Below are 27,200 nucleotides of genomic sequence, written 5' to 3'. Positions count from 1 at the left end.
CTAAGGCTTGGAATTACAAGTATGCTCTCTATATTTGCAAATATGTTAGAATTTTACACGTGATTTGTTTAAGAAGAGGAAGATTAGAATCGTAAATAAAGGAGGAGTAATGTAAATAAAGCAAGCATTGTCTGTTTGTTTAAGTTTTTTATGTTGAAAGTAAGAAAAAATTAATGTTGTATTTGACTTTAGAACTTAAACTCTTTTTTTAGCTGCCTGCTGTCTATAGACAAACTTATTCTATTTTCAAAAGGTTATGCTATGTTAGCTCTAGCCTAATTTGTAAGCCTAGACCTATTGATTTAGTTTTTTCTAAGTAGATCTATTAAATTGTTTTACATTTGATCTATAAAATTTTTTGGTAAATTTTTTACCAAATCATAGGCCTATTATTGAGTTTCAAATAAAGTAAATATACCATTCAATGCCTTTTTTCATGCTGATTATGAATATAGCAATCATTTCTATTGGAAATGAATTTCAGCCCCCCCCCTATAAATGTCAATTGAGGATATATATTTGCACATATGGGGGTGGGGGTTAGGTTAGGGGGTGGGGCTGAAATTCATTTCCAATAGAAATGATTATTATATTTGTAATCAGCATAAAAAAAGGCATCAAATTGTATATTCACTTTATTCCTAACTCAATAGTATGATTTGATAAAAATTTACCAATTTTTTTTTGGTACAATTCTAAATGATAGCATAGGCTTGGCCAAGTTGAGTTGGGCTAAGTGGCTGGTAAAGATCTACCAAATCATATTGTTGAGTCAGGACTAAAGTGAATTCACTAGTCAATGCCTTTTTTTATGCTGACTATAATTATAACAAGCGTTTCTATTGGAAATGAATTTCAGCTGCCCTCCATATAGGCTATACCTAACCCTGAATTGGTATATATAGGGGGGGGGGCTGAAATTCATTTCCTATAGAAATGATTATTATATTTGTAATCAGCATAAAAAAGACATTGAATGGTGTATTCACTTTTGTCCTAACTCAATAATATGATTTCATAGAACTTTACCAAGTGGTTTTTACATGCATGTTTTGGTAGATCTTCATGCCTAAACATAGATATCAGACCAGATACTTGCTTTTTAGTGTAAGCCTAGAAAAATTTTATATGGTAACACTTCACACTGAAGGGTCTTCTGAAGGAAATGCTGTAAAAGAAAAAGAGCAAGTAGGCTATAGTACTTCTAGAGTTTGAATTGTATGCTCTTTATGATGTTTAAAGCTTCATTTGTGATACTTTAATGCCTACCACTGATGGACCCAGATAGCCTATAGTCCTAGGCTAGTATATGTAAAAAAAAAGACTTGAATTCAGTGCTTCAAAATGCAAGACCATTCATATTGAGAAGAAAAATCCATTTACCCAGTAGGCCTACTATATAGACTGTAGTGATTGTTCTTGCAATGTTATCTCCAGAACTAATGCAGATAGAGACCTTGGTGTCCTGGTAGATAACAAGCTGAAGTTTCATCTCTGCCCAAGTAACTCTTGTAAAGGTCAATCATACACTTAGGATTATTAAATAAGAGTCTAGTCTGACCTTGTTAATGCCCAATTAGCAAGACTGACCAATCAGTCCAGAGAATGATAACAAAATGCATTAGAGACTTATATAATGTTCCATATCCATCCTATCTCCAGAAGCATTCCCTAACTTACTGTTACAAATAAGGGGATGCAGTAACAGTAAAATTCTACTTTAGCTACTTTTGGCTATCATGGAAAGGGATTAGGTTAGGAAAATGAAACTTTCAGGGATGGGTCCACAGGCTAAAGTATGTCCCGAGAAAGTATTTTGAAATACCTACCTCCACTCCTCCTCTCTTGAGAGGGTCCTGACCTTTGATGACCTTTAAAATCTATATGTTATAAAAGTGAAACATTGCAAAATAGATCTTCTGCTTAAATGAAGTACAACACAATTGTTTTCAGGTTCACAACTTTGCTCAATCCTAATTTATAAGGTTTTAAATATATGCAAATATATTTTTTAAATTTTGAAAAAAAAAACAGCATTGATATGGCTTAAAATTTTACTTAAATAATAGGAATTGCATTTTCAGAACTAAAACCAGAGAAAAAGAAACTGATAACTGAAAATTAAGGTAAAATATTGTTTGGTTAAAATTTCAATAGGTAGCCTACCTGTCATGTAGGCAAATATCTGGACCCTCTAGAGGGAGAAAGAGTGGAATTAGGTACTTCAAAATACCTTCCTGGGACATACTTTAGCCTGTAGACCCATCCCTGAAAGTTTCCCTTTCTATCCCTTTCCAAGATAGCAAAAAGTAGTTAAAGTAGAATTTTACCTGTAATAACAGTGTACATGCTTCTAAATGGTGAAGATACCATGCCCTGCCTTTTCCAACTTGATGACTCAAAGAAAACTTGTTGTCACTCTCAAAAGCTTTTCCTTGAACAAACAAATACTAAGTTGAAGAGCAAGTTCTTCTCCAGGAGAGTTGTCAACCTGAAAAACTAACCATAGTGAAAGAACAGTGACCTCTACCAGCATGAATATATTCAAGTCATCAGCAGATACAAAGTGGCTGAAAAAAACATGGTACACTTGTTAGGATGCCACAGATGACACATCCCACTACCAACACTAAATGGGTGGATACAGGATTTTGCCCATTGCTAGTAAGTGTGACTTAAGGTAATTTTAAGATAAAAATATTCTGATTAATTTCAAACTGAGGACCTAACTATACATTGGATGCATTTGCAAGTCAATTGATTGGCATATTTGGAAAGAGCATACAAAAAGGAATCAAGTAGTATGTTCACCTTGTCCCTAAGTCAGTTATGAAATCTTGTATATGTCAACTCCACAGTTTTTGGCTATCACAAATGCAATTATAATATATGATGATAAAATGTCAGAAGATGGTGCATTTGAACAGAAATTAAAAGTTCTAGTGTCCTTTTAAAGTGACCCCATAAGACTGGAGGGCAACTGGATCCCCTCACATGCCAATTTTTTCCCAAAAGCTATCTGATCAAAATTTTGAGATAGCCATTTTGTTTTAGTATAGTTAAAAAATCAAAGAACAATGTCTTTAGATGTAAAATACCCCCCCCCCCCACAGTTTGTGGGGAGAGGCCTGTAAGTTATGAAATTTGCCCATTGTTTATGTAGAGTATTTGTTATTGGAAAGTATACAGACTTTTTTTTTCTATAGTGAGAATCTTCCTTGGGGAGGGAAATTTCTGGGGGTGAATTTTTGAGGGGAAATGTTACACTGGGGGGATTTGACATAATTACTATACGAAAAATTCTTTTTAATTGTCTTACATTCTCTTTGCCAAATTTTTCATGGGGATGTGTTCTGGGGGTTATTTTCCACGTATTTTGATTTCCAGGAAATAATTTCCATGGAAGGGGGCATTTCTGTAGTCATCAAGAAACCAATTAGAGATTAAAGACTTATTCAAATGAAAGAGTGCTAAGAAGAGTTTTTCAGGCTGAATTATCTGCAAGCAATTTTACAGGGAGGGGGATTCCCAGAGAGGATGGAATTGTCTGAAGGGAATTTGATGGGGGGGGGGTTATTTTATGTTGGATGAAATATCCATGGCAGAGTTTTCCATGAAGGTGAGGGGTATATTTCATATTGGGAGGGATAGATTTACTGGTATTATTTCTAAAACAAACAGAAATTATTCCATATATGAAGGGTTGCCCTTCCTCAATATCTTGCTCTTTACTCTAAAGTTTGACTGTTTGTCCCAATTTTTTAACAGTGGCTACTGAAACATGGGGGCCATTTAATTAGAATAGGAGGCTTTTTTAAAAGTGCTAACAGGTTTAGCATAAAGAGCAAGGTATTGAGAAGCAGGCAACACTTCATATACATAATAAATCTGCCAAAATGAATATACAAATTTGTTTTAATTTTTCGTGTGCAATGAGCCAAATTTGAACCTGCATTAGTTGAAAAACATTCAGAAATTAATTAAAAAAAAGTGTTTTTTTTTAACTGAATGCAAGGAGCAACATTAAAACTTATAATGAACATAAATTATTCCATATATGAAAGGGACTGTCCTCTCTTAAATGCCTCATTCTTTATGCTTTATCACAACTCTACCTTTTAAAACAATAAAAACTTTAGCATAAAGAGCAAGGCATTGAGGAGGGGACAGCCCCTTTTGTATAATTTCTTAGAATAATTTCTGTTCAATTTAAGTTTTAATGTTGCTCCTTACTTTCAGTTAAAAAAACTTGTTTTTTTTTCATTTAATTGACTCTTAACAAGGGTACTAGAACTTTTGATCTCCAATTGAATGAGCCTCCTCAAAAGTTTACATGACCACCCCTTCCATAAAAATGTTAAATGCTAACAATAAGCAACTTGCATAACTTACAGCCCTTGTCCCAGGGGCTTGAGGGGGGGGGTTCAACCCTGGAAGCATGGTTATTTGACCTTCTAACTGTTTTAAACAAAATGGCTATCTCAAAATGCTGATTGGATGTGTTTTGGAAAAAGGCCATGAGAGGGGGGGGGGCTTTGGACTCTTGGAAAAGGATTCTCAAAATGCTGATTGAATGTGTTTTGGGGAAAAGGCCATGAAAGGGGGGGGGGGTCTTGGGATTGTTTGATCGCTTGACTCTTGAAAAAGGAACCCTAACTTCTGATTTCCAATTGAATGAGCCCCCTCCAAAGTCTATATTACCACCCCTTCCATAAAAACTTTATATGTTAACAATGGGCTACTTGCATGTTTACAGCCCTTGTCATGTGGGCTTGGAGAGAGGGTTGTCAAACCCAGAAGCATAATTATTTGGGGTTTGGATTATTTAGAACAAAATGGCTATCTAAAAATTTTGAACAGATGTATTGGAGGGAAGAGAGTGTGAGGGGCACAGTGGTTGTTGCCATTTGATCACTTGGGGCTCTTAAAAAAGGAACTGAAACTTTCAATTCCCAATTGAATGAGCCCCTTCCAAAGTCTGTACAGCCACTCTTTCTGCAAAAAAACCTTAAATGTTAACAGTGTTCAACTTGCATAATCTACAGTCTGTGCCCTGGAGGCTTTGAGGGGTTTTGTCAACCTTGGAGGCATAGTTATTTTCCCTTTGGACTATTCTGAACAAAATGGCTATCTAAAATTTTAATTGGATCCATTTGAGGAACAAGGTTGTGCAGTTGGGTAGGCTGTTTGCCTGCCAATTACTTTTGACTCTTAAAAAGGGAACTAGAACTTTTAATTTCAAATTGAATGAGCCTCCTCAGAAATTTGTATGATCACCCATTCCATAAAAACCTGATATGTTAACAATGGACAACTTACATAACTTACAGCCTGTTCCCTGGGAGCTTTGAGGGGTTTTGTCAACCTTGGAGGCATAGTTATTTTTCCTTTGGACTATTCTGGACAAAATGAGTATCTCAAATTTTAATTGGATCTATTTAAGGAAAAAGGCTAGGAGGTTGGGTGGGCTGGTTGCCTGCCAATTACGTTTGACTCTTAAAAAGGGAACTAGAACTTTTAATTTGAAATAAAATGAGCCTCCTTTGAAGTTTATATCATCACTTCTTCCATAAAGACCTTATGTTAAGTATGTTAACAATGGGCAACTTGCATAACTTACAGCGTTTGCTACAGGGGCTTTAGAGGGGTTTTTCAACCCCAGATGCCTAATTATTTGACCCTTCAACTATTTTCAACAAAATGACTATTGTAAATTTTTTATCAAATGCATTTGGGGAAAAGAGGGAGTGGATGGGGGCTAATTGCCCTCCAATTGCTTTTGACTATTAAAGGGCATTAAAACTTCCAATTTCCAATCGAATGTGCCCTTTCTGAAGTTTATATATCTACCCCTTCCATATAAAGTGTCTGTGGAAAAAAACAACAACATTGAAGCCTTAAGGCTCTTTAATAAAAAACTTTTTATGGCTCAACAGTTTCATAAGCATTTCTTGACTCTTAATAATGGAACTAGAACTTTCAATTTTAAATTACTTGAGTCCCTTCTGAAGTTTGTCCAACCATCTTCTTCTGTAAAAACCTTATATGCCCCTGGGCATAAGTTACAACACCCCCCTAGTTTTTTTTCTTGGGGGGGGGTATGTTGACCCAGAAGTTTTGTCATCTGATTGTTGTCTATTTCCAACAAAATGACTATCTCAAAATTTTGATTGGATGCATTTGGGGAAAAGAGGGGGGGGGGTACATGTCCGCCGATCACTTTTGACGAATCTTAAAAAGATAAATCGAACTTTCTATTTCCAATGAAATGATCCACCTCTGATGTTTATACAACCATCCCTTATATAAAAGCTGATCTGCCCCTGGGGCATAATTTAGAACACTTCCACTGAGCTCTGGGAGGTTTTGTTGATCCCTGAGTTTTTGTTATTTGGTCTTTAAACTATTTTGAACAAAATGGCTATCTCAAAATTATGATCAGGTGCATTTGGGGAAAAAGAGGCCTTGGGGGGGGGGGGTAGTTGCTCTACAATCCTCTGCAAAACTCTGATTTAAGTAAGTAAATAAGTATGATGGCACTAGACCCTTAAGGTCCAAATTGGCAGTGCTGGTATCCATTTTGTTGCCCATCAACCAGGAAGTGCCATGGGGGGTTGGGGGCCAGCCACCCTGTGCTTTTGCACACCCTTCCTTCTTAACTTCCCCAGATTTCTCCAGGTACCCATTTAGAGTACTTATTTACAATCGAATGAACCACCTCCAAAGTTTATATACCACCCCTTCCATAAAAACCTTGTATGCCCCTGGGGCATAATTTACTTTCAGTAGATTTTTTCTTTTAATAGAAGACAAAGATGATGAGGACAAGTAGTATTGGAGATGCACCCATCCTGCTTGTTGGAAACCCTGTCAGAATATTAACTCCTTCCAATACTTAGGTTCTCTGAGGGATCTCTAATGCAGCATTGCAAATGAAATCAGAGATCGTGTTGCTTTGGTTTGGGCTATTTTTCACCATCTGAGGAAAATACCATGGAATAAACATAAAGTTATTTTAAAGAAAGAAAAAAACTGCAAATATGGATACAATTCTGCTGTTAGTACTACTTTATAACTGTAAAGTGTGGCTATTAAAAGTTTTGGATGGCCAAAATTTGTATTTTTTCTAATTTAAATGCCTTTGCTATATATATTGATGGCCTGGCCCAATGAAAGCATTGGCAGTGAAACCATTTGCAGCAGAGCTGGAAACCAGCCACTCATGTCAAATGTTGTCAAATGCAGACACCTCAGCCACATGCTATGATGTACTGATGATTCAGTATTGAAGTAATGCCTTGGGTGTCCCCTGTTACTGTCATGGAAGAACTGAGTTGGCAGTCAAATATAAACCTGATTGTCTAACATCAAATCTGACTTGGAGCCATTTGATGGATTCAGCAATAATGTTACTCTGGGATCAAGACTTGTAATAAATTCTGAAGGCAATGTTGTTGGATCAGGAACATTTCAATGAGCATACAACCCCCCCCTCCCCCCGCCTCTGCGCTTTTACATCTGTCTTACAGTTTGCTAAACGTTTGCTGTTTTTCAGTAAAATGGACCCAAACAGACTAGGAAAGCTGAAGGAACTGGAGAAGAAGTTTTTAGATCCAAGAGATGTGCTGAATACAGACTGTTTACTTGTAAGTAATTTTCTCTTTATATTTTGTGTTCTACATGTCCCAAATAAGGCTCTGGATTCTTAATTTGTCTGTTATGACAATTTTGTTTATCACCGTTTTATGACATATTGCGTGAATTGTTAGATGAAGTCAAAAATTAAAACTTCTGAACATGGACAAAAATGTGTCTGTCTTAATTGCTTTTACACCTCACTGTAGCACCAAGCTGCTTGAGGCCAACAGAGCTATGCATGCTCCTCCTCCATCCTATTCTATTCAAAGCCTCCCTCTTTACACCCTCCCAGGAAGTTCCCATTTCCCTTAAACCTTCCTTTACGACACCCTCTCACCCCAACTGTGGGCGACCTGCTTTCTATTTAGCCCTATACGGTTGGCCAAAAAAGACAATCTTTGGCAATTTCTCATCCTTCATCTGCAGAATGTGCCCTAGGCATCTTAATCTTTCTCTCATTATAGCCCTAGAAAGCGGGATTGAACCTCACTTTTTGTACAGCCTACTGTTTGAAATACAGTCAGTTAGTTGGGTACCCAAAATAATCCGTTGACAATTTCTCTGGAAAACATATAGCAAATCTTCATCCACTTTTTGGAGTGCCCATGCTTCAGAATCATATTTGACCACTGACATCACTGTAGCTTCCAATATTCTAATATCTACAATTCTTCCAATATTCTTATTTCTTTTGAACAGTCGTAAATGGGAAAAAATTAAGTTAACAAGGAATAATCATACCAATCAATCATATACTTGACTTGATTTATTGACAAAATAAAAAACAATACATACACATATTCCTGTTCTGCCAACTAGCCAAAGGCTATAAACGGCCAATACGGGAATTTGAGAAATGAATGATTTGATAAAGTATCACAAAATATTTGACAACTATCATCAAACAAAAACATCCTTTTTCTTATATCATTAAGCAGAAAAACTAAACAAACAACAAAAAATCTAAGTAATTTTTTCATCTACTCAATAAGATATTTTTAAGTATTTTTTTTTCAGAACAAGAAGTGAAATCAATTCTTGTATATATTTGGGCAATATACAAGTATTCAATATATTAAAAGAAATAAGTCACTTCACAAGATCATTGCATCAAGTGGGACAAATACCTTATTCACAAAACATTAAATGGGAAAACTTAACTAACAAATTTAATCTACTCGGTAGGATATTTTTTAATATTTTTTCGGAATGAACTTAGCGAAATTGATCCCTTTATATAGTTGGGCAACATATTCCAAACCTCTACACCAACATGTAGTAACACACCAACATGACTCTATGGTTGTGGCGAATTTCTGGTATGAGTAAATTATTTTGAGATGAGATTGTTGGGTATGAATGATATTCTGAAGCCCTTTGAAACTATCAAGTTGTCTTAGCCCAAGTGATGCTAAAGAATTAATAAACAAGTAAACTTGTAACTTGGAGATTAATTATTTTAGAAATATTCAAAACTTTTGCCAGGTGGAATGAATCACTTGTAGAGTATTTGTATGAAAATAGAGTTTTTACTGCCCAATTTTTATTACTTGGGTTTCACATGTATTATAATTAAATGAATTAGACCAAAGAGCGCATCCATATTCTAAATATGAAGAAACGAGATTATAATATAAAGTTTTAAGTGCATCTTGAGGAATAAAATGCTTTAATCTGTTTAGAATACCTGTCCCTCGGGAAATTTTAATGGAAAGTACCCTCACATGATCTTTCAATATAATCATTTCATCAATAATCATTCCCAAATATTTGAAATTGGCTTCCTTTTCAGTCACTACATTTTTAAATGAAAGTATCTTATTTGTTTCAAAATGTTGTATATTTGAAAAAATCATGTATTTTGTTTTCAAAATATTTAATGGTTGATGATTCATTTGGAAAGAACTAGACAATTGAGCTAAAGTGCTCTTCATAGTAGCAAACAAACCATCTACCGTGTATGACTTAAACAACATTACTGTGTCAATTAGTTAGAAAAATCTTTTTTTTCCGAAATATGTATCTGGAAAAGTAGTGGGCTTAGGATTGAACCTTTGGGGAGCCCTGCATTCTATTTTTTCTTTCTAATGATGTTGATGATCTGACAACTACAGTCTGCATTCTATCTTCCAAATACGATTTTATCCATTTTACCATCCAAACCAGAAAATACATTTTATTCATTTTTGATATTAATGCCTCATGATTAACAGTATTGAAAGCTTTTGAAAGATCCACAAAAATTGGTGACGTCATGAATCCAAAAATTCCTTAATCTTTATAATAAAATGATATACAGTCGACTGACCTTTACAAAACCATATTGGTTAGACGGTAAAGAAATAATAATAATTTCTTTTGAATTCTCGTTTTTATTGCAGATGTTTCAATTGGTCTAGCATTATTATTAATTTGCCGAGATATATTTGAACCAACTTCTGAAAAATAAGGACAAATTCCATTAGTAATATCCGTATCCTCTTTTAAAAAAAAACCCATCCGAGGTGGTTATAACATTTGAAATTTCTTCTTTTAGTTGTTTCTTATGAGGTGAAAGTATCACATTTATTATTTTCCATGTTGCTCATATATTATTCTTATTTAATTCAAAAACGGAATAATAACAATTTTGTTTTAATTCTCGTTTCTTTTTGATCACAGTAGCCCGGTATTCCTTATAAAGTTTATCATTTTCAAAGGAAGGGAATTTTCTTTACGTTGAGGCCATTTTTCAATTTTACCATATTTTTTTTCTCAGCTGTGAACCAAAGTGCTTCCAGACAAATGTTTTTTTTCGAATCTTTCGGTTTTGCCACACAACATGAATCCACGCCTTGAAGAAGTTTGTCCATAAATAATGAATATGCACTTGCTAGCTCATCCCTTCATATACCTCTTCCCAATCTATCTTTGAAAGAAAATTATTTAGTTTCGCATAATTTTTATTAGAAAAATTAATAATATTTCCTCGAGGTTTATGGCTGGTTGCCTTTAAACTGTAGCCATTATCAAATTCTTGCTGTGTCTTACTGTAGACTTGTTGTAGGTTCTTGTTGTAGAATTAATACAACATAATTCAAAAAATGATCTGAATCCAGAGAAACAAGTACTCCAGAAAAATATAATCACTCATACCATATTTGAAGCAAAAATACATTATCGATCAACGTAGCACTAAACGAAGTTACACGGGTTGGGGTAGTAATCGAAGATAAAAATTCAGCCGATAACATAGCAGTCTGAAATTCTAAATTCCCAACATTACTCAATTCAAGTAAATTGTAGTTGAAATCGCCGACTGCAACAGGTGGCACCCTAAAGGACCTCAATTTATAACATAAATTCTCTATAGATGCTAATGACTCTGCTACTGGGAACTCGTAGCAGAGTTCGTCTATATACAACTGCAAATAATACTTCTTCACTATCTTTGCACAATTGAATGACAAGGGATTCAAGTAGCCCTTCATGCCAAAAAGAGACATCATCTAATACCAAGAAAGAGACATCAGCCACCTTTTTGCATACTACGACGATTACCGGAATGGATCCTTGAATTTCAAAAAAAGATATAGGAGATACATCAGTTATAAAAGTCTCTGTCAGGCCTTTTATGTGAAAAGAAAAATTTGTCTCGATGAGTGGTGTACACAGACTGTCCATGGCTGTTTCTAGCCCCTGAACATTGTAATTGGCAATTGTTAGCGTATTGGGAAATTTTGAAACGTGGATGTCACTGGCTTTCACGTGCTTGATTTCTTGGTGTTTAATATTCAAATATGTTCATTTTCATCATGCACCTCATTGTACAGACTGGGAATGTTCAAACTCGATAAGTCAAAAAACTGCGACCCTTGTTGTTTAAGTCTGTCCATTTTTAATTGTAAGGCAGCATTATAATCAGCACCTTATATCCTATCATGTTGCCGTCAGGAACCACAAAAGATCGGGGTAGCGATAGTACTTGGGTCAAATTTCGAACTAGCATAATATTTTCACCTATCTTCACGAAAACACGGCCTTGGCTAGACCAAATATTTCTGATTCTAACATCATCTTTTGAGGCCTGTAGAATTGCTTGGTGTCGCTTGGTTAAACTTTCTGTTAAAAAAGTACGCATGCTGCAAAGTTTTGACCGGTTTTGTATTATTTCCCTGGCATGTGAGAGGATTTTGAAGGTTACTTCGACCGGTGGAGTATGATCACCATTTGGCTTACCAGGCATTTTAGCGTCGGTGACAGCAGATAGTCCTATTTAAGCCCGAAGTTGTCCCATAGCAAGATTTAAAACACAATCAGTTTGAATTTGGTTTGAGGTCTGGTTGTTCAATTCCAGCCCAGGAAAGTTATAGATGATGAAAGATGAAGATTTATTATTTTGTTGGATAAGATCCATTTATTTCTGTACTATATGCAATTCCTCTTTGTAGGAATCCATTTTTTTCTCGAGAGCCCCGACAAATTACTTTATCCAGAACTATCTTAACTTCGTGCATAACCGATGAGTAAACAGTCTGAGTCCAAGTTAGCTTTACCTTCGAAAGTTCTTTTGCTATGTTACTTTCGACTAAAGCGCTGATTGAGTTGCTTGTAGATTGTATCTCGCTTCTAAGAGCTTCCATTGCAACCGTTACTTCAGGTTGTAAACCGAGAGTTACCGCAGTCAGATTGTAACAATCCGGGTTGTTGGCAAGATCTGTCATATCACGTTTTATAGACTGATGTGTGTTTGCAGCACAAGCCGTTTTATTTGTTTCGAAATCCATCATCTTCTCTGTCAAAACAATAGCGGTTTTTCTATCACAATACGTGAATACCAAATATTTCTTACCAGGCGTCAATTCACTTAATATACGAACCGGCCATCAGGGAAATCTTTGGAAACGTGCAAACACAAGATCAACTTCTTTCACTTTCCACCTTGCCTCAACCAAAGCCACCTGACCAAAAACTCACTTTAGGCACAGTATTTTTTTTTTCTCTTTTTCCTTCAAAATTGTTAATCAAAGTTCAAGTTAAGTCCTTTATTAGTTTATCCGTTTATCGACCAGACAAGTCAGACGAATTTTATTAAAACTGCCAAATTGAACTCTGAGTCAGTGCTTGATATGGTTTTTCCGGGGGGGGGGATGCCCAAAGCCCTCTCCCCAGAACACATGTTCCAGGAGTTCAGACCAGCAGCAGACGCAAAGTGTATATTTATGCCTACTTGCTTTTTTTGATTTTTGTTATTTTATGTTTTGTTCTGTTAAAAAAATCTTTTGAGAAGAAAAACTGCTCTCACAGAAAACTCAAAAACCGGACTAAATAACTCTAAATAAAGACTAATCTAATAATATTAATAAATAAGGACTAATCTTATCTAAATATTGGACTAAATAAGTCTCATTAACTATGATCTCAAGTTTTGGAGTAGATAATTTCATGCTCTACACAAACCTGACTATACATGATCTCTCTAAGAAGCTAAATTCCACAGCTTAGAAGTTTTTTTTTTGTTTCATGTTTATACTAGTTAATAGGCTAAAACAAGAAAAGAAAAATCATTCCTGGAAAATTATAAGAACATTTGAGGACTTCAGAGGAAACTTACATCCCTGTTCAACCAATTTCCATACAGAAAACAATTTCGTTTTTTAGCATTTTACCATTTTTGAGGTATAGAGAAATTGAAAATTAATTCTTATATTCTTAGTGCTCTATTTATTTTGCAGTTTTTTTCTTTGTTACTACTAGACAAACGAAGTCCCATGCCCTTCCCCGTTGGCGCCGTTGCCAGGAAACGCTCTGATGCATGCACAAAATACAGCTAAACAAGGGGTTATTTTGGCACGTTAACTTTTAGACTAATTAAATGTATCAGTTTTATAAAAGTAGATGTTACACTTTGATGTAGAGTGGGAGTGGTAGGGTTTGTGAGCATGGGCGTCCCTGTCACATATAGACTATTTTCTGTTTGTTTTACGTTTTGGCTCCACTCTTATAATCATGTGGAAAAATAATTAACTTTAGTTAAGCTAAATTAGATTGAATATACATAATTAAAGTATAAAGGCCCATCCCTGACATAGAAATGTCCTCTAAAAAATAAAAAGATAAAAAAGACGAAAGAGGAAAAGAAGGTGCTGAAAAGGATAAGAGAAAAAAGGGTTTACTTGCAGATATCAAGCCTAAAACTTTAGTTTTTGATTGCCTAGTCAACCTTGGTTTTATTCTTTTTTTTAGTTTCGATTTAAAAAAAAAAACCGACTTAAAGAAGTGAAAAGTCCATTTGTTGAGCCTTGTCCGCCAGTATATTTTTTTCTTGTTATTTGTTTACAAAAAATACCTTTATGCACTTGCGATGGTCTATTCTGTGCTAGGATGAGCAAAAAAAGCAGCATGTGTCTCACATGTTAAAAACATTCTACATGCTTTTCCTGCTCACAATTCAGGATGTTACCCTTTCCTCTCTCGCACCTTAACGAGTTCGGTCTAGAATATGGGGGAATTTGGACCTTTTATGCACTTTTTCCTGTTCTGACCCCCCTAATTCTCACGTATAAACTGGTCTTTAAGAAAATAGCAGTCTTTAATATTTTGTCCTATGCCGTTTACCATATAGGCAAATCCCATCTATATTTAGCCTATTCTTAAAACGACCTTATGCATATGTAGAAAACAAATTCTCATTTCGGATGCTTTTTGTTTTAAGTGTTCTTTATTTTATTCACCATATATCACTTTCTTCTATATTTTTCATTTTATGCTTTTTTAATTTTAGGATAGTATCCAGGCTCTGATAGGTGACTGTGACCACCCAGCTATTAGACGAATGAAAAATGTAGAACTTTTTCTCAGCAGATGTAAGTAATTTTTCCTTTATGCTTAGACACCGTATATTAAATATAACGGATGGATAACCTTTTCAGGGCCAACAAGACCTATGAAGAGCCCAAAACGGAAATGATTGCTTCAAGGGATCTTTTTCTAATCTATTCCGAACCTGGCCTCTTTGGAACCCTAGGTTAATTTTACTTGCTTCTTCTGTCCCACCTTCGGTGACCCCTGAGTAGAATAATTTTAGTTTATTATTGCCAATTAAGTTTTTTTTCAGTATAATTTTTTTTAATGTTCAAATGGTAAGAACTTGCTAGTAAAGTACTGTGACAAAATGATAATAGAAGGAATTTGACATTGATTTTTGCTTTTTAATAATTTTATTTGATAGTTATTATAGTTATACTGCACATAATCAGTATTTACGTGTCTGGTTAAGAATTGGGGATTGGTAGCATAAGGGTGTAATTAATTTAGCCCTTCTCTTTGCTATTTTACTTTTTAAATATTGCTTCAGAACTTGCTTTGTTATTTTTTTTTTAGGCTGTTTGACTGTTATGTTTAAACTGGCTTTTATTTGTTATTTAAGACTTCATGTTTTCTCTTTTTTTTGTAGACACAGCGATCTGAGGCATCACTGATTTTCAAGAACGGTGGACCAATTTTTAGAATCTTCGTTTTAATCGAAATTTCTGACTTCAGTATGTACTGAAGTCAGAAACTCTCTCCCAAGGGTTTATTACTACTATTATTTATTTTTCACCCACACTGTACAATAGTATAATACGTGGAGTAACACATAAAAATAAAATAGAAAATAAAAAAAAGGAGACAAAGCAAACATGAAAGGAGGAAGAAAAAAAATGTTAAAAAAAAAATGCCGCTTTGTGAATAAGCATGTCGAGAATTGTTAGTGGCAAACGATAGAAATGCTAATACTTTCTATTGGCAATAGTGAGTTCCCATTTAGTCACATAGACAATGGTATATTTAGCTCTTTTTTATAATAATTATATTGATTACTCTATTATAATAAGTGGATACGTATTCAATATTTAACTAAATTTGATTAATTTAATTGATGAAGGTATATTATAGCGAATGTTAAGTAGTACTTATAATAAGTAGAATGGTAACATATTTATTTTTATATCTTGTTTGTACTTGACAAAAAATAAATGCTGAGTGCATTTTTAGCCAAATAAATCTGGTTGTGGTTATAATTTATGTTTCACCCCCGCTATACAATACTTTAATAAATTTAGTAACACATGAAAATAAAAAATAAAAAAAGAGAAAACTCAAACATTAAAGCAGGGAGAAAAAAATGCCGCTTTGTGAAGTAGCATCTCGAAAATATTGGTAGAAAACAATAGAAATGCTATTACTTTCTTTTGGCAATAGTTAGTTCACATTTAGTCACATGGACAATGGTATATCTAGCTGCTTTTTATAATGATTAATTTAAAAAGCATTTTCCGCAAGACAGGTTGTTCAAAGAAAAGTAAAGAGCTCTATTTAGCCAAAACTGAGCACAAATAAAGTCAAATAATGTACCAAGCGTAAAACTACCACAAACCACTATCAATAAATAAATGAAACTCAAATTGAACAAAAATTATAATAAATGGGAGAGTCAAACTCAAAACAAGCAGAAATTAACATGAGTAGATAATTTATGCTTTACTGCAAACAAAACAAAAACAAAATAACCGCGGATTTGACATATACTTATATTTAATCCTTAAGGTTTTGATAATTTTTTATTTATAAAAGTAAAAAAAGTGAAAACATTTAAAGTGTATTTTGTTTTCAGTAAAGCGCGCATTATGTTTTTTAAATTAATTTCTGTTCGTTTTTTTATTGGCATAGTCTTTTCATGGAAATTTTTTTTTTATATCTTTTCATTTTTTTTTCTATTAGAATACATAGTTTGGGTTGATATTTGTATGTTGGAGAAACTTTTCTACAATTTTTAGTCCAAATAAAACTTGATATCATTCCCAAAACGATCTATGCTCTGTGACAACTTTGGTGCACTTACACTCTTTTTATTTATTTAATTTGTAAGAGCAGAAGTAGTTATACTAGTAGCCCCAAAAATTTCAACTCAATACCCCCAGTTGTTCTCGATATTTTGCTGAGGTGTCCTATTGGCAACCATAAACACAATGTCTTTTGATTTAGTTTAAAGGAAAATTTAGTTTTAAAGCATAATGGGCTAGTTGCATAATTTTGGGGGGTTGACATGCCCAATATCTCTAAAGACGTAGTTGCTTGACCGTTTTTCTATGCTGAACAAAACGTTTATCTCAATATTTTGACTGGATGTATTTGGAGAGTGAATGGGCTTGAGAAAAGGGCTGCTTGCACTCCAGTCGCTTGTTACTCTTAAAAAGGGCACCAGAACTTTTAATTTTGAATCGAATTCACTCCTTTACAAGTTTCAATGATATTTCTAGTAATTATAGACTTATGCTACCTATGATATTGCTTATATGCTCTTTTGAAAACCTGTATGCATACAATTTTTTTGTTTAAGGGATACTCCTCCTAAACGTCCCCTAAAAGTTTCACCTTAATATCCTTAGCTGTTCTTCAGATATTGCTTTGTCACCTTTTTGAAGTTGTTCTTCAGATATTGCTTTGTCACCTTTTTGAAAGTTCACATGCTCATAGTTTGTTTTGAATTATTTCAACAACCACCTAAATATTCCTTAAAAGCTTCACCTTAATACCCTTAGCTTGCGCAGTCCTAATAATTACAGCAGAATTAGTAGGAGTATGCGCATAGCACCTTTGGTTTCTTCAAAGTTCCCTTCAACACACGCTGATAGTTTCAGCTTAATACCATCAACCGTTCCCGGAGCATTTCTGATGCGTCCGCTTGACAAACTGTGTGGTTATAGTGTGTTTCGAATTAGTTCCATATAGTTTCTATATACCCCAAATTTTTTTGCTTTAATATCCTTAGTTTTAGTAGCAGTAGTAGTAGCAGTGAATTAATTGTAGTAACCTAAGCTTTAGTGGTATTAGTAGTAATAGAAGCTGTAATAATAGCAACAGTAGTATTAGCACGAGTAGAAGCAGTCGCATTAAGATGCAAATACTTTCTTTTGGTTAGTTCAACATCCCTCACAACAAGCCCTGTTATTTTCAAGTTCACACACAAATCAATTCCTAAGATATTGCTGTTACACCCTTTTGACAGCCTCCATACAGACGACGTGTTGTGATTCAGTCCACCCCCCTCAAAATTACTTGCAAATCTCACCTTCATACCCTTAGGCATAGTCGTAATATTAGTCATAGTAGTAGTATTGATAATACTAGTAAAAGTATTGAATAGCGGCAGTACTACTAGCTTTAGTAGTGTTAACATATTGCCTTTGGTCTTTAAAACATTCCTCTCATTCAGTCCTGGAAGTTTCAACTTACTACAATTATAAATTGTTATGACATTGCTGGTATGTCTTTTTGATAACCTGTACCGTCTAATACTTCTTGAAATTTTCATCTCAATGCTCTTAACCTTACAAGTAGTTACAGTAGAAGTACTAGTAGTAGTAGTAGTAGTAGTAAATGTAGCAGTAACAGTAGTATTAGCAGTAGTGTGCACATATTGCCTTTTTGTGAGACGATCTTCCCCTTTAAGCATTATCTGAAAGCTCCAACTTAATACCCTAATCAATTCTTGAGATACGCTATTTTGACAATGTACATGCACATAGCGTCTTTAGATTCAGTTCGATTTTTCCGTCAATACTGTAAACGGAGTAGTCTGGTAGTAGTAGTTGTAGTGGTATTGGTAGCATGCAAATATTGTCTTTTTGATCATACCCCTTATCATTTCCCGAATTTTCCAAATTAATGCACTCACTTATTCTTGTTGCACACTTTTGACAGTCCTGATACACGTAAAGTGTTTCGATTTAGTTCAACATTCTTTGAAAAGGCTCACCTGAATGCCCTTCGTCTTCTTGGAAGGTAAAGTTAAAACATGCACACATTTCTCAATAGCATATACTATGTGTAAACAATGGACGAATTGCCTAGCTTACAGCCCTTGTCCTGGGGACTGTAGGGAGGTTGACATCCCCAAAGACATAATTACTGGACCTTTCAACAAGGCTGAACAAATTAAATCTTTTAAAATTTTGATCGCATATGTTTCTGGGGTATGATAGGCTTGGGGGGGGGGCTGATTGCCCTCCATGCATTTTTGACTCTTAAAAAGGACATTAAGACTTCCGACTTCCAATCAAATGAGTTCCATCCGATCCAAAGCTTATACGACGTGGGCGTGGCAGGGGAGTTAGTTGCCCTCCAATCACTTTCGACTAATAAAAAGGGCACTAGCCCTTTCAATTTCCAATCGATTGAGCCCTTTTCGAAGTTTCTACGACAACAAATGGTCATCTCAAAATTTCAATCAGATGCATTTCGGAGATATACGAGGTGTTTGTGTGTGTGTGTCTGTGTGGGGGGGGGGGTCAAAAGGGCACTAGAAATTCTGATTACCAATCCCATGAGCCCCCTCGGAAGTTCCTACGACCACTCTTTTTATAAAAACCTTATATACCCCCAGGGCATAACTTACAACCCTTGTCCCTAGGGCTCCGAGGGTGTGGTGTCATCTTCAAATACATAATTTCCGGACGTAAGTACGTTGAACAAAGTGGCTATCTCAAAAGTTTGATTGGATGTGTTCGAGGAACTATTAAAAAGGGCACTAACCCTTTCGATTTCCAATCCAATTAGCCCTTTTTGAAGTTCTATGACATTTCCTTCGATACGAAGTGCCTTGGTCTAAAAAAACAAATACATTGTTCCCACATCGCTCTTTAGGCCTACTTAGGCAGCGCAATAACGCTGCCTATAGGATTATAGTAATCAACATATTATGAGCACTTACTTAACTAAATATTTAAATCAAATTTATTAATTCAATTATTTAATGTATACTATAGTGGATATTAAGTAGTACTTATAATAAGTAGAAGGGTAACATGTCTGTTTTTATGTTTTGTTTAAGGAGAAAATGATAATTGTCGGTACTGTAGGGAGCTTCTGGAAAACACACCAACTTTGTATTTGAAAAACTTAGACTTTCAAATAACTTTCTTAATTAACTTTTTGCTGAAATTGGGATGGTACATAGATACGTAAAAAAAGGATGCTTATATACTAGTATTAAAATATTGTTGCAGAATTTACACTTTACGTTTAATTTGATTTCCGGGAAGGGACTAGGATTGCCTGCACATGGGAAGGGTTGGGGTATTCTCCAAAACATCCCTGTTTTCTACAAAGTGCTACTGAAACACTAGCCAAAAAGTGTTACGCCTGAATATTTTAGTCTAAAATTTCATTTTTCTCAGGTAATAACCCCCGTCCCCTAAAAATTCACATGAAATTCGGGCAATTCCATAATACTTGCTTAAGTATCTGATTTTTGCTCAATTTACATCTAGGGTTGAGTTTGGATTTTTGGAAAATATGTACCCCCCCCCCCTGTAAAACCTTACAATTGAAATGAAAACATCTTAAAATGGGTAGAAGTTTTTAATAAGACAGTGAGAAATAAACAAACTTTAATACAAAAATAATAATAAAGTCTGAATATTTCAACTTCACATCCAAAAGCCTTGCATATTAAAATACTATATGCATACGAAGCTATACGAATATTAAAATTATTCACTTTAACCCCTGTTTAACCCCTGAATTGTCTAATACACGTGTATTTTTCTTAATTTAGTTTGTGGGAAAGAAAATTTTACCCACCTGACCTGTATTGATGAAAATATACTTTCAGATGATGGAGTCTCTAGTAAGATTACCAACTTACGTATTAAACCAGATGACTTTACGCTGATCAAAGTCATTGGTCGTGGGGCCTTTGGACAAGTTCAACTAGTCAGGAATAAAAATACCGACAAAGTTTATGCCATGAAGCTGCTGAGCAAATACGAAATGGTAAGTCGAAATGGTAAATACGAAATGGTAAGTCCTTATTTATTATCATTCGCCATTAAATCATAAGGAGATAAATCGAAGAAAAAGATCCATAGCTGGTTTTAAATGTGTGCCAAAGAGTATGGATAATTCGTGGCAACTGGCGCTATTAAGAGTGGCAACTGGTGTCAATCATCAACGCTATCTTGCGTTTGACGTTTCTTGGTAATTTTTTTTAAACTTGATAATTTTGTCTTTTTTCAGCAAGTGAGATCAGACACTTTTAACCACGCTAATTTTGCCAATTAAATTAACGTTTTCTTATTATTACGTTAATAAAATTTTTAAGAAACTAAACGTTATGTGGCATCGGTTATTTTTTAACTCTAATTCCAGTTTCCACTCTTATAAGTTACGTTTTGGTTTAGTCATAAACCACTACGGTATTGCTATAGTATTCTTCTGATAAAAGATCATGAAGATTTCATTGACATTTTGACATTATTGTTAAAATGACATTTTATAAGTTAAATGGCTTATAAATTACGTTTTGGTTTAGTCATAAAGCAATACGGTATTTGTATAGTATTCTTCTGATAAAAGATCATGAAGATTTCATTGACATTTTGACATTATTGTCAAAATGACATTTTGACAATATCGTCAATAGGAAAATTTCTATTTTGAGGACTAATCTTTAATATTAGGTCCTTGTGACTATGAAAGGTTATGAAATTTTATGAAATGCCAATAGAAAAAATTTAATTAGGACATTCTTTATTTTTACGGGATATCCTTTTGATTAAGCGTTACGAAGATTCGTAAAAATTTTGAAAAATGGGAAAAATTTTATTTCAAAACTAATCTTTTATTTTTGATGAATAACCTTCTAATTGTTATTAATTTAGATAATTTTACTACTGGTGATAAGAGTTTTACTACTGATGACGGTCACTGCATATGTGACCGAAATATTTAGTTTTTTTTTGTGAAATTTTATCACTGTTTGTGAAATACTGTCTATTAAAAGGATTTTATCCCTATTTGAACTTTGATTTATCGTAATTAATTTAAAAAAACTTTTTCCACAAAAACAGTTTTTCAAAGAGAAGTAAAGAGCTCTGTTACGCCAAGAATGAGCAAAAAATAAAATCAAATGATCTTCCAAGCGTAAAACTACCAGCAATGACAGTCAATAAATACATGAAGCTCAAAACGAACAGAAATTAAAATAAAAAGTGAAGTCAAACTCAAAACGGGCAAAAATTAACATAAGTAGGGCTGATAACGCCCATGCCTTCTCAAGACCAGAGCGCATTTTGCGCTTTACTGAAAAAAAAGGAAAAAAAAAAAAAAAAAGACCGTGGATTGGTAGTTTAATTGACATATACTGATATTTATTCCTTAAAAGTTCTGATCATTTTATATTTATGAAAGTAAGAAAAGTGAAAACATTTCAAACTTATATTTTTTTTCAGTAAAGCGCAAATACCGTTCTGGTCTTAAGAAGACAGAGGGTGTATTCTGATTCAGTTCATCTTCCCCCCTCAAAATTTCTTGAAAATTTTACCATTATGGCCTTAGGCATAGTTGTAATATTAGTCACTGTAGTAGTATTGGTATTCCTAGTATAAGTATTGAATAGCGGTAGTACTACTAGCGTCATTAGCATTAGCCTATGGCCTATCGGTCAACAAAACATACGTTTCATCAATTCGACGGAGCGTCAACTGCGTTTAATCAGCTGTTATTATATAGCTGCTGACATTCTCTTTGTATAACCTGTATGTCCATATACTTATTGAAATTTTCATCTCAATGCTCTTATCCCTACAAGTAGTTGCAATAGAAGTAGTAGTAGTAAATGTAGCAGTAGCAGTAGTGTGGACATATTGCCTTTTGGTGACATGATCTTCTCCTTTAAGTATTCTCTGAAAGTTTCAACTTAATACCCAACTCAATTCTTGAGATACGCTATTTTGACAATGTGCATGCACATTTTGATCATCTCCCTTGTTATTTCGTGAATTTTCCAAATTATTGTGTACTCAGTTATTCCTGTGTTGCACCCCTTTGACGATCCATATAAGCATAACGTGTTTTGATTTAGTTGAACACCCCCCTCAACATTCTCTGAAAGTCTCACCTGAGTGCCCTTCGTCTTCTTGGAAAGTGAAGTTCAAACATGCGTACCAGCATAGATTAAATTTCCCCTCCATATTGTAAATGGAGTAATCTGGTAGAAGTAGTGGTGGTAGTTGTAATAGTTTTGATAGTATGCAAATTTTGTCTTTTTGATCATATCCCTTATCATTTCTTGACTTTTTGTTCCTATCAGTATTTGCCACCCAAAAAAATTTCCTGACGGGGTTAATGATGGCCTGCCTTGCCTTTTCCACCTCTGTGCTGGTACTATGGAAATGTATCACTTTAGCTGTATAGAGAAACATCTTGATTAATTCTTACTCCCCCTACCTCTTTCAACATTTATCTGAAGCCTCATGAAGAGTAAGTAGTTTGTCCATTAAAATGCACTTTCTTAGGAATCTACCCCACCCCTACCTAAACAAGGACTCACTCCTCATTATAGCTGATGCACAATTACAGATCACCAAAAATAGCCTAATTTCATTACAAATAAAGCCAATCAACTTGGTTGAATCCAGTAGGCTACTAACACTGGGTGGCATTACTTCTTAGCAACTGGGAAGCCTAAAATAATGTTATTAATACTTTTAAATCAATTAGCTTCTCAGATTTTTAAATTTATTGCAAATTCGTCTTCTTTGGGGCAAAGTCGCAGTTTGGTACCCTAAAAGAGCTTTAAATTTACGTTTGAATGAGCTCCCTCCCAATTATCTTGAACCTATGGTTTGATACAACCACCCCTGGGAAAAAAACAAAACAAACTAACAAATGGATTGACGATGTTTCTTCTGAAAAAAATAAGCGAAATTCCACATTTTGAAGTTTGGAGCTTCAAACTTCTACGGTAGGGTTACCTGATATGATGTTTCATAAAATGATTTTCAATAAGATCGCTTGCTTTTTGGGGGCGTTTCCCCTTTTTTCAAAAATCAGGAAAATTTCCTTAGATTTTTGGTTTTAAGTGGATAACAATAAACTGAAAGAATTCTATATATTTAAAATCAGCAAAAAAAGCCAATATTTGGGTAATTTAGTCTTGGTGAATATTTGCCCAAGTCAGTTTTTACTTTCAGTTTTTTACCACATACTATTTGATAAGATTCTCTTGTGACGAAGATTTTTTTAACCTGTTCATTTTATTTAGTTTGAATTGGACAACAAAAAGAAAGAGGGTCAATTTGTTCAGTTTAAATTTGTTTTTCTTTCGCTATTCTATTTGTTTTTCTAATGTCTGAATATATAAGGGATTTAAGTTCGAGGGGGAGAATTGTCCTGTTTTGAAGAAGGTACATTTTACATGGCTGTTATAAAATCAAAACGGGGTATCTATGCAGGCAGGATGATTTTTGAGTATTTCTACTCCTTCTGTAAACTATTCTAAGGCGTAGGAAATTGCATAAAGACAAGTCTACATCTGTTATAATCTACCAAAGCAACAAGTCTTTCTGTAATTTTGGTTTGATTTAGATTTTTTTTTACGATTAAACGCATAAAAATGAAATGTATTATTGATAAAATAAATTGATCCCTTTGCCGGAATCCTTGTCGTTTAAAATTTATTGTATTTTGTTTCATCTTGCATGCAATTCAATTGCTCTTTTTACTTGAGTTTTTTTCCGAAAAGTATTTAAAAATAAATTCATTCCTACGAAAACATATCCTGAAATATATTCTCTGTCACCCAACCACCACTGCTATTTTGGCGTCTGCCCGCCCCCCCCTGGAAAATTTTCTGCCCGCACTCTTGAAGGTAAGTTCAGGGGAAATTTTCCAGGGAAATTTAAACGGGGGGGGGGGGCTAGATATCTTGGTATGATTTGGAAAATAGTTAGAGATTAAATTTAAAAAACATGTTTTTTCAACTGAAAGTAAGTAGCAACATTTAAAGCTTAAAACGAACAAAATTCTTTCTGTATATGAGGGGGCTGTCCCTTCTTCAACCCTCGCTCTTTACGCTAAAGGTTGACCTTTTTTCCAAAATCTTTAAGAAATGCTGCTAAAATACAAAGGTCGTTGAATTTGAATTTTAAAGATCTTTAAGACTTAAAAATCTATAAGGATCTTTGACTTAAAAGTCAAACTTCAGCTTAAAGAGTGAAGGATTGAAGACATATCACATACACAAGATGTATATACATTACAAGACGAATATTATGCTTCTCTCTCCTCCCAAACAAAAAACAATAACAAAAGACACACTTAAATTACTATGCTTTTTTTACCACTTCATTTACTTATTTAGAGACTTGAATGATTGTCCTTTCTAAATCGTCTGCAGGATCCCCGGAACTCGAGAGAATCACTCTCAACAGGTTTCTTCTTAAATGAGAAAGTTGTTGGAACTCTGCTAAAATGTGTGTCACATGCTCAGTTTCTAATTTGTATCTGGCACAAGAAAGAGTAAATACAAAGTTTGAAAAGATTATCCAAAGTTTAACTAAACAGCGTCAACTTTTTTTTCAGATTAAACGTTCAGACTCCGCCTTCTTTTGGGAAGAGAGGGATATCATGGCTCACTCTAATTCTGAGTGGATCGTCCAGTTGCACTACGCCTTTCAAGACAGCAAGTACTTATATATGGTAATGGATTACATGCCAGGCGGTGATTTGGTCAATTTAATGTCTAACTATGACGTCCCTGAGAAGTGGGCCCGATTTTACTGTGCTGAAGTAGTCCTAGCTTTAGAGGCTATTCATAGAATGGGATTTGTACATAGGTAATGGTGTTTTATCATGGACATTTCTTTAAAACTGCCTAAGCCTATCACAGCTGATGAAACCCATCAATCCACACAGATTCAGAGCTTGACTCTTAGTTCCCTCCATGAAATTCCGCTTTTCTTTAAATATTTTCTTTTAACCTCTATCCATCCCATTTCATATACTCGACATTTCTTTGTGTGCTATTCATCTGCCCTTGTGCTCTTTCAATCCTTTCGGTCTTTTTTGTTTCTTTATCTTCTTTCTTTAAAGTCATGTGTTTGTTTTACATTAATATGCATATTTTGTTTTTGGTGTTATTATTGTATGCTAAATACTCGAGTTTCTTTTAAATACTCCAATTCGTTTTTTTTCTGCCTTTTTTTATTTCCCTTATCTTCTTCTTTCCTTATCTTCAATTCTCTTGAATACTTTTTTCTTTTAGTTATTTATTTTTCTTGGTGATATTTTTCTGTAGTTAGTTTCATTTGACAATATTGCAGTAAATATAATTTCTTATGCTAACATAATTACTTACTTATTTTCATTTTGTGCTATCTATTGTTTTACTCTTTTTCTTCGCTTTAATGTTTTGTTATTACTGCTAATGTTCCTTTTTTTTACATTTGAATTAAAAAATTCTCCGGACTAACTTTTTTTTTCTCACCTTTTACTAATTTCTATATTAGCACTAAGTCTTAAAGAAGCTTGAATACTAACCTAAAAATTAAAAAAGTTCAAATTTGAGTGTTCTGTAACTGGTTAACGAAAGAATGTTTTTACATCTCTCATACGGGGTTGGGCAGCTTGTCGATTTAACATTTAGATAGTCGTCAGCGTATCGTCTCGTCACGACCTGTTTCTTAAGGACTGTTCCAGGTCTTTCGTGGCAGGTGCGTATGCGATCGCTAGTTACCTGGTAGGCGTTGTCGTCCATAGAAGTCTCTGAAATTCTGCCACCAACCATACATTAGGGGACCTCTTTTTCTCAGCAAAAAATAAAAGTGATTTTTTTTTAATTGCTGCGTTTCCAGAGATTAATATCATTATATGTTAAATATTCAGTCTCTTTCATTAGTTAATTTCTTATACTAACATAATTACATACTTGTTTTCATTTCTGCTATCTATTGTTTTACTCTTTCTATTCTATTGTTTTGCTATCTATTGTTTTAATGTTTTGTTATTATTGCTAATGTTTCTTTTTTTGCATTTGAATTATAAAATTTTCCTGACTAACTTTTTTTTCTCTCCTTTTACTAATTTCTATATTAGAACTAAGTCTGAAAGAAGTTTGAATACTAACCTGAAAATTAAAAAAGTTCAAATTAGAGTGTTCTGTAACTGGCCAACGAAAGAATTTCTACATCTCTCATGCAGATTTCAGCGCATCGTCTCGTCTTGACCTTTTGCTTATAGACCGTCCCAAGTTTTTCGAGGCAGGTGCTTACGCAATCGCTATTGACCAAGTAGAGATTTCATCCACGCACGCCTTCGAACTTTGCCACCAACCGGGCACGAGGGGATAATATGGTAGAACTGAAAGAGGGATTGGGACGGCCTGTAAGATACCACTTCTTCCCAGCAAAAATAAAAGTAAAAAAAAACTTGAATTGCTGAGTTTCCAGATATTAAAATCATTATGTATTAAATATTCAGTTTGTTTTCATTGGTTCTTCCCAGTCATCTTGATTAATATATTGATTCATAAAAACTATAAGCACACTCATGAAAATACAAACAGTTTTCAATAACACGCAAATGACGCAATTGGTTTTAGAACTTTTACGGTTATATGGGGGGGGGGGGGGAAGGGCACAGTAGCTGAACTCCGGCTTGAAGTACTTTTTGTTCTTTTGAAGTTCGACTAAAATATTCAATTTATTTTTTACTCGTTTTAATATTTATTTATTCATTTGTATCAGTATCTATTATGT

General features: G+C 34.3%; 1 protein-coding gene across 1 annotated transcript in view; it reads left to right on the top strand.

Moving 5' to 3' along the window:
• The first annotated feature begins 96 nt into the window (after positions 1 to 96).
• Positions 97 to 27,200, top strand: part of Rok (Rho associated coiled-coil containing protein kinase) — a 94,221-nt gene continuing 67,117 nt past the window's right edge. Inside the window, exons 1-5 of the mRNA XM_089104994.1 lie at positions 97 to 159; positions 7,556 to 7,646; positions 14,402 to 14,483; positions 20,276 to 20,436; positions 25,027 to 25,280. Of these exons, the coding sequence (XP_088961120.1) occupies positions 7,560 to 7,646; positions 14,402 to 14,483; positions 20,276 to 20,436; positions 25,027 to 25,280 (584 nt within the window). The 5' untranslated portion in view covers positions 97 to 159; positions 7,556 to 7,559. The remainder of the gene's footprint in view (positions 160 to 7,555; positions 7,647 to 14,401; positions 14,484 to 20,275; positions 20,437 to 25,026; positions 25,281 to 27,200) is intronic.

Source organism: Artemia sp. Qi Xiang Cuo, chromosome 19 (assembly GCF_049724085.1).
Source record: "Artemia sp. Qi Xiang Cuo chromosome 19, ASM4972408v1, whole genome shotgun sequence".
Lineage (NCBI taxonomy): Eukaryota > Metazoa > Arthropoda > Branchiopoda > Anostraca > Artemiidae > Artemia > Artemia sp. Qi Xiang Cuo.
Note: the sequence above shows the minus strand (reverse complement) of the source record. Positions and strands in the feature narration are given on the sequence as shown.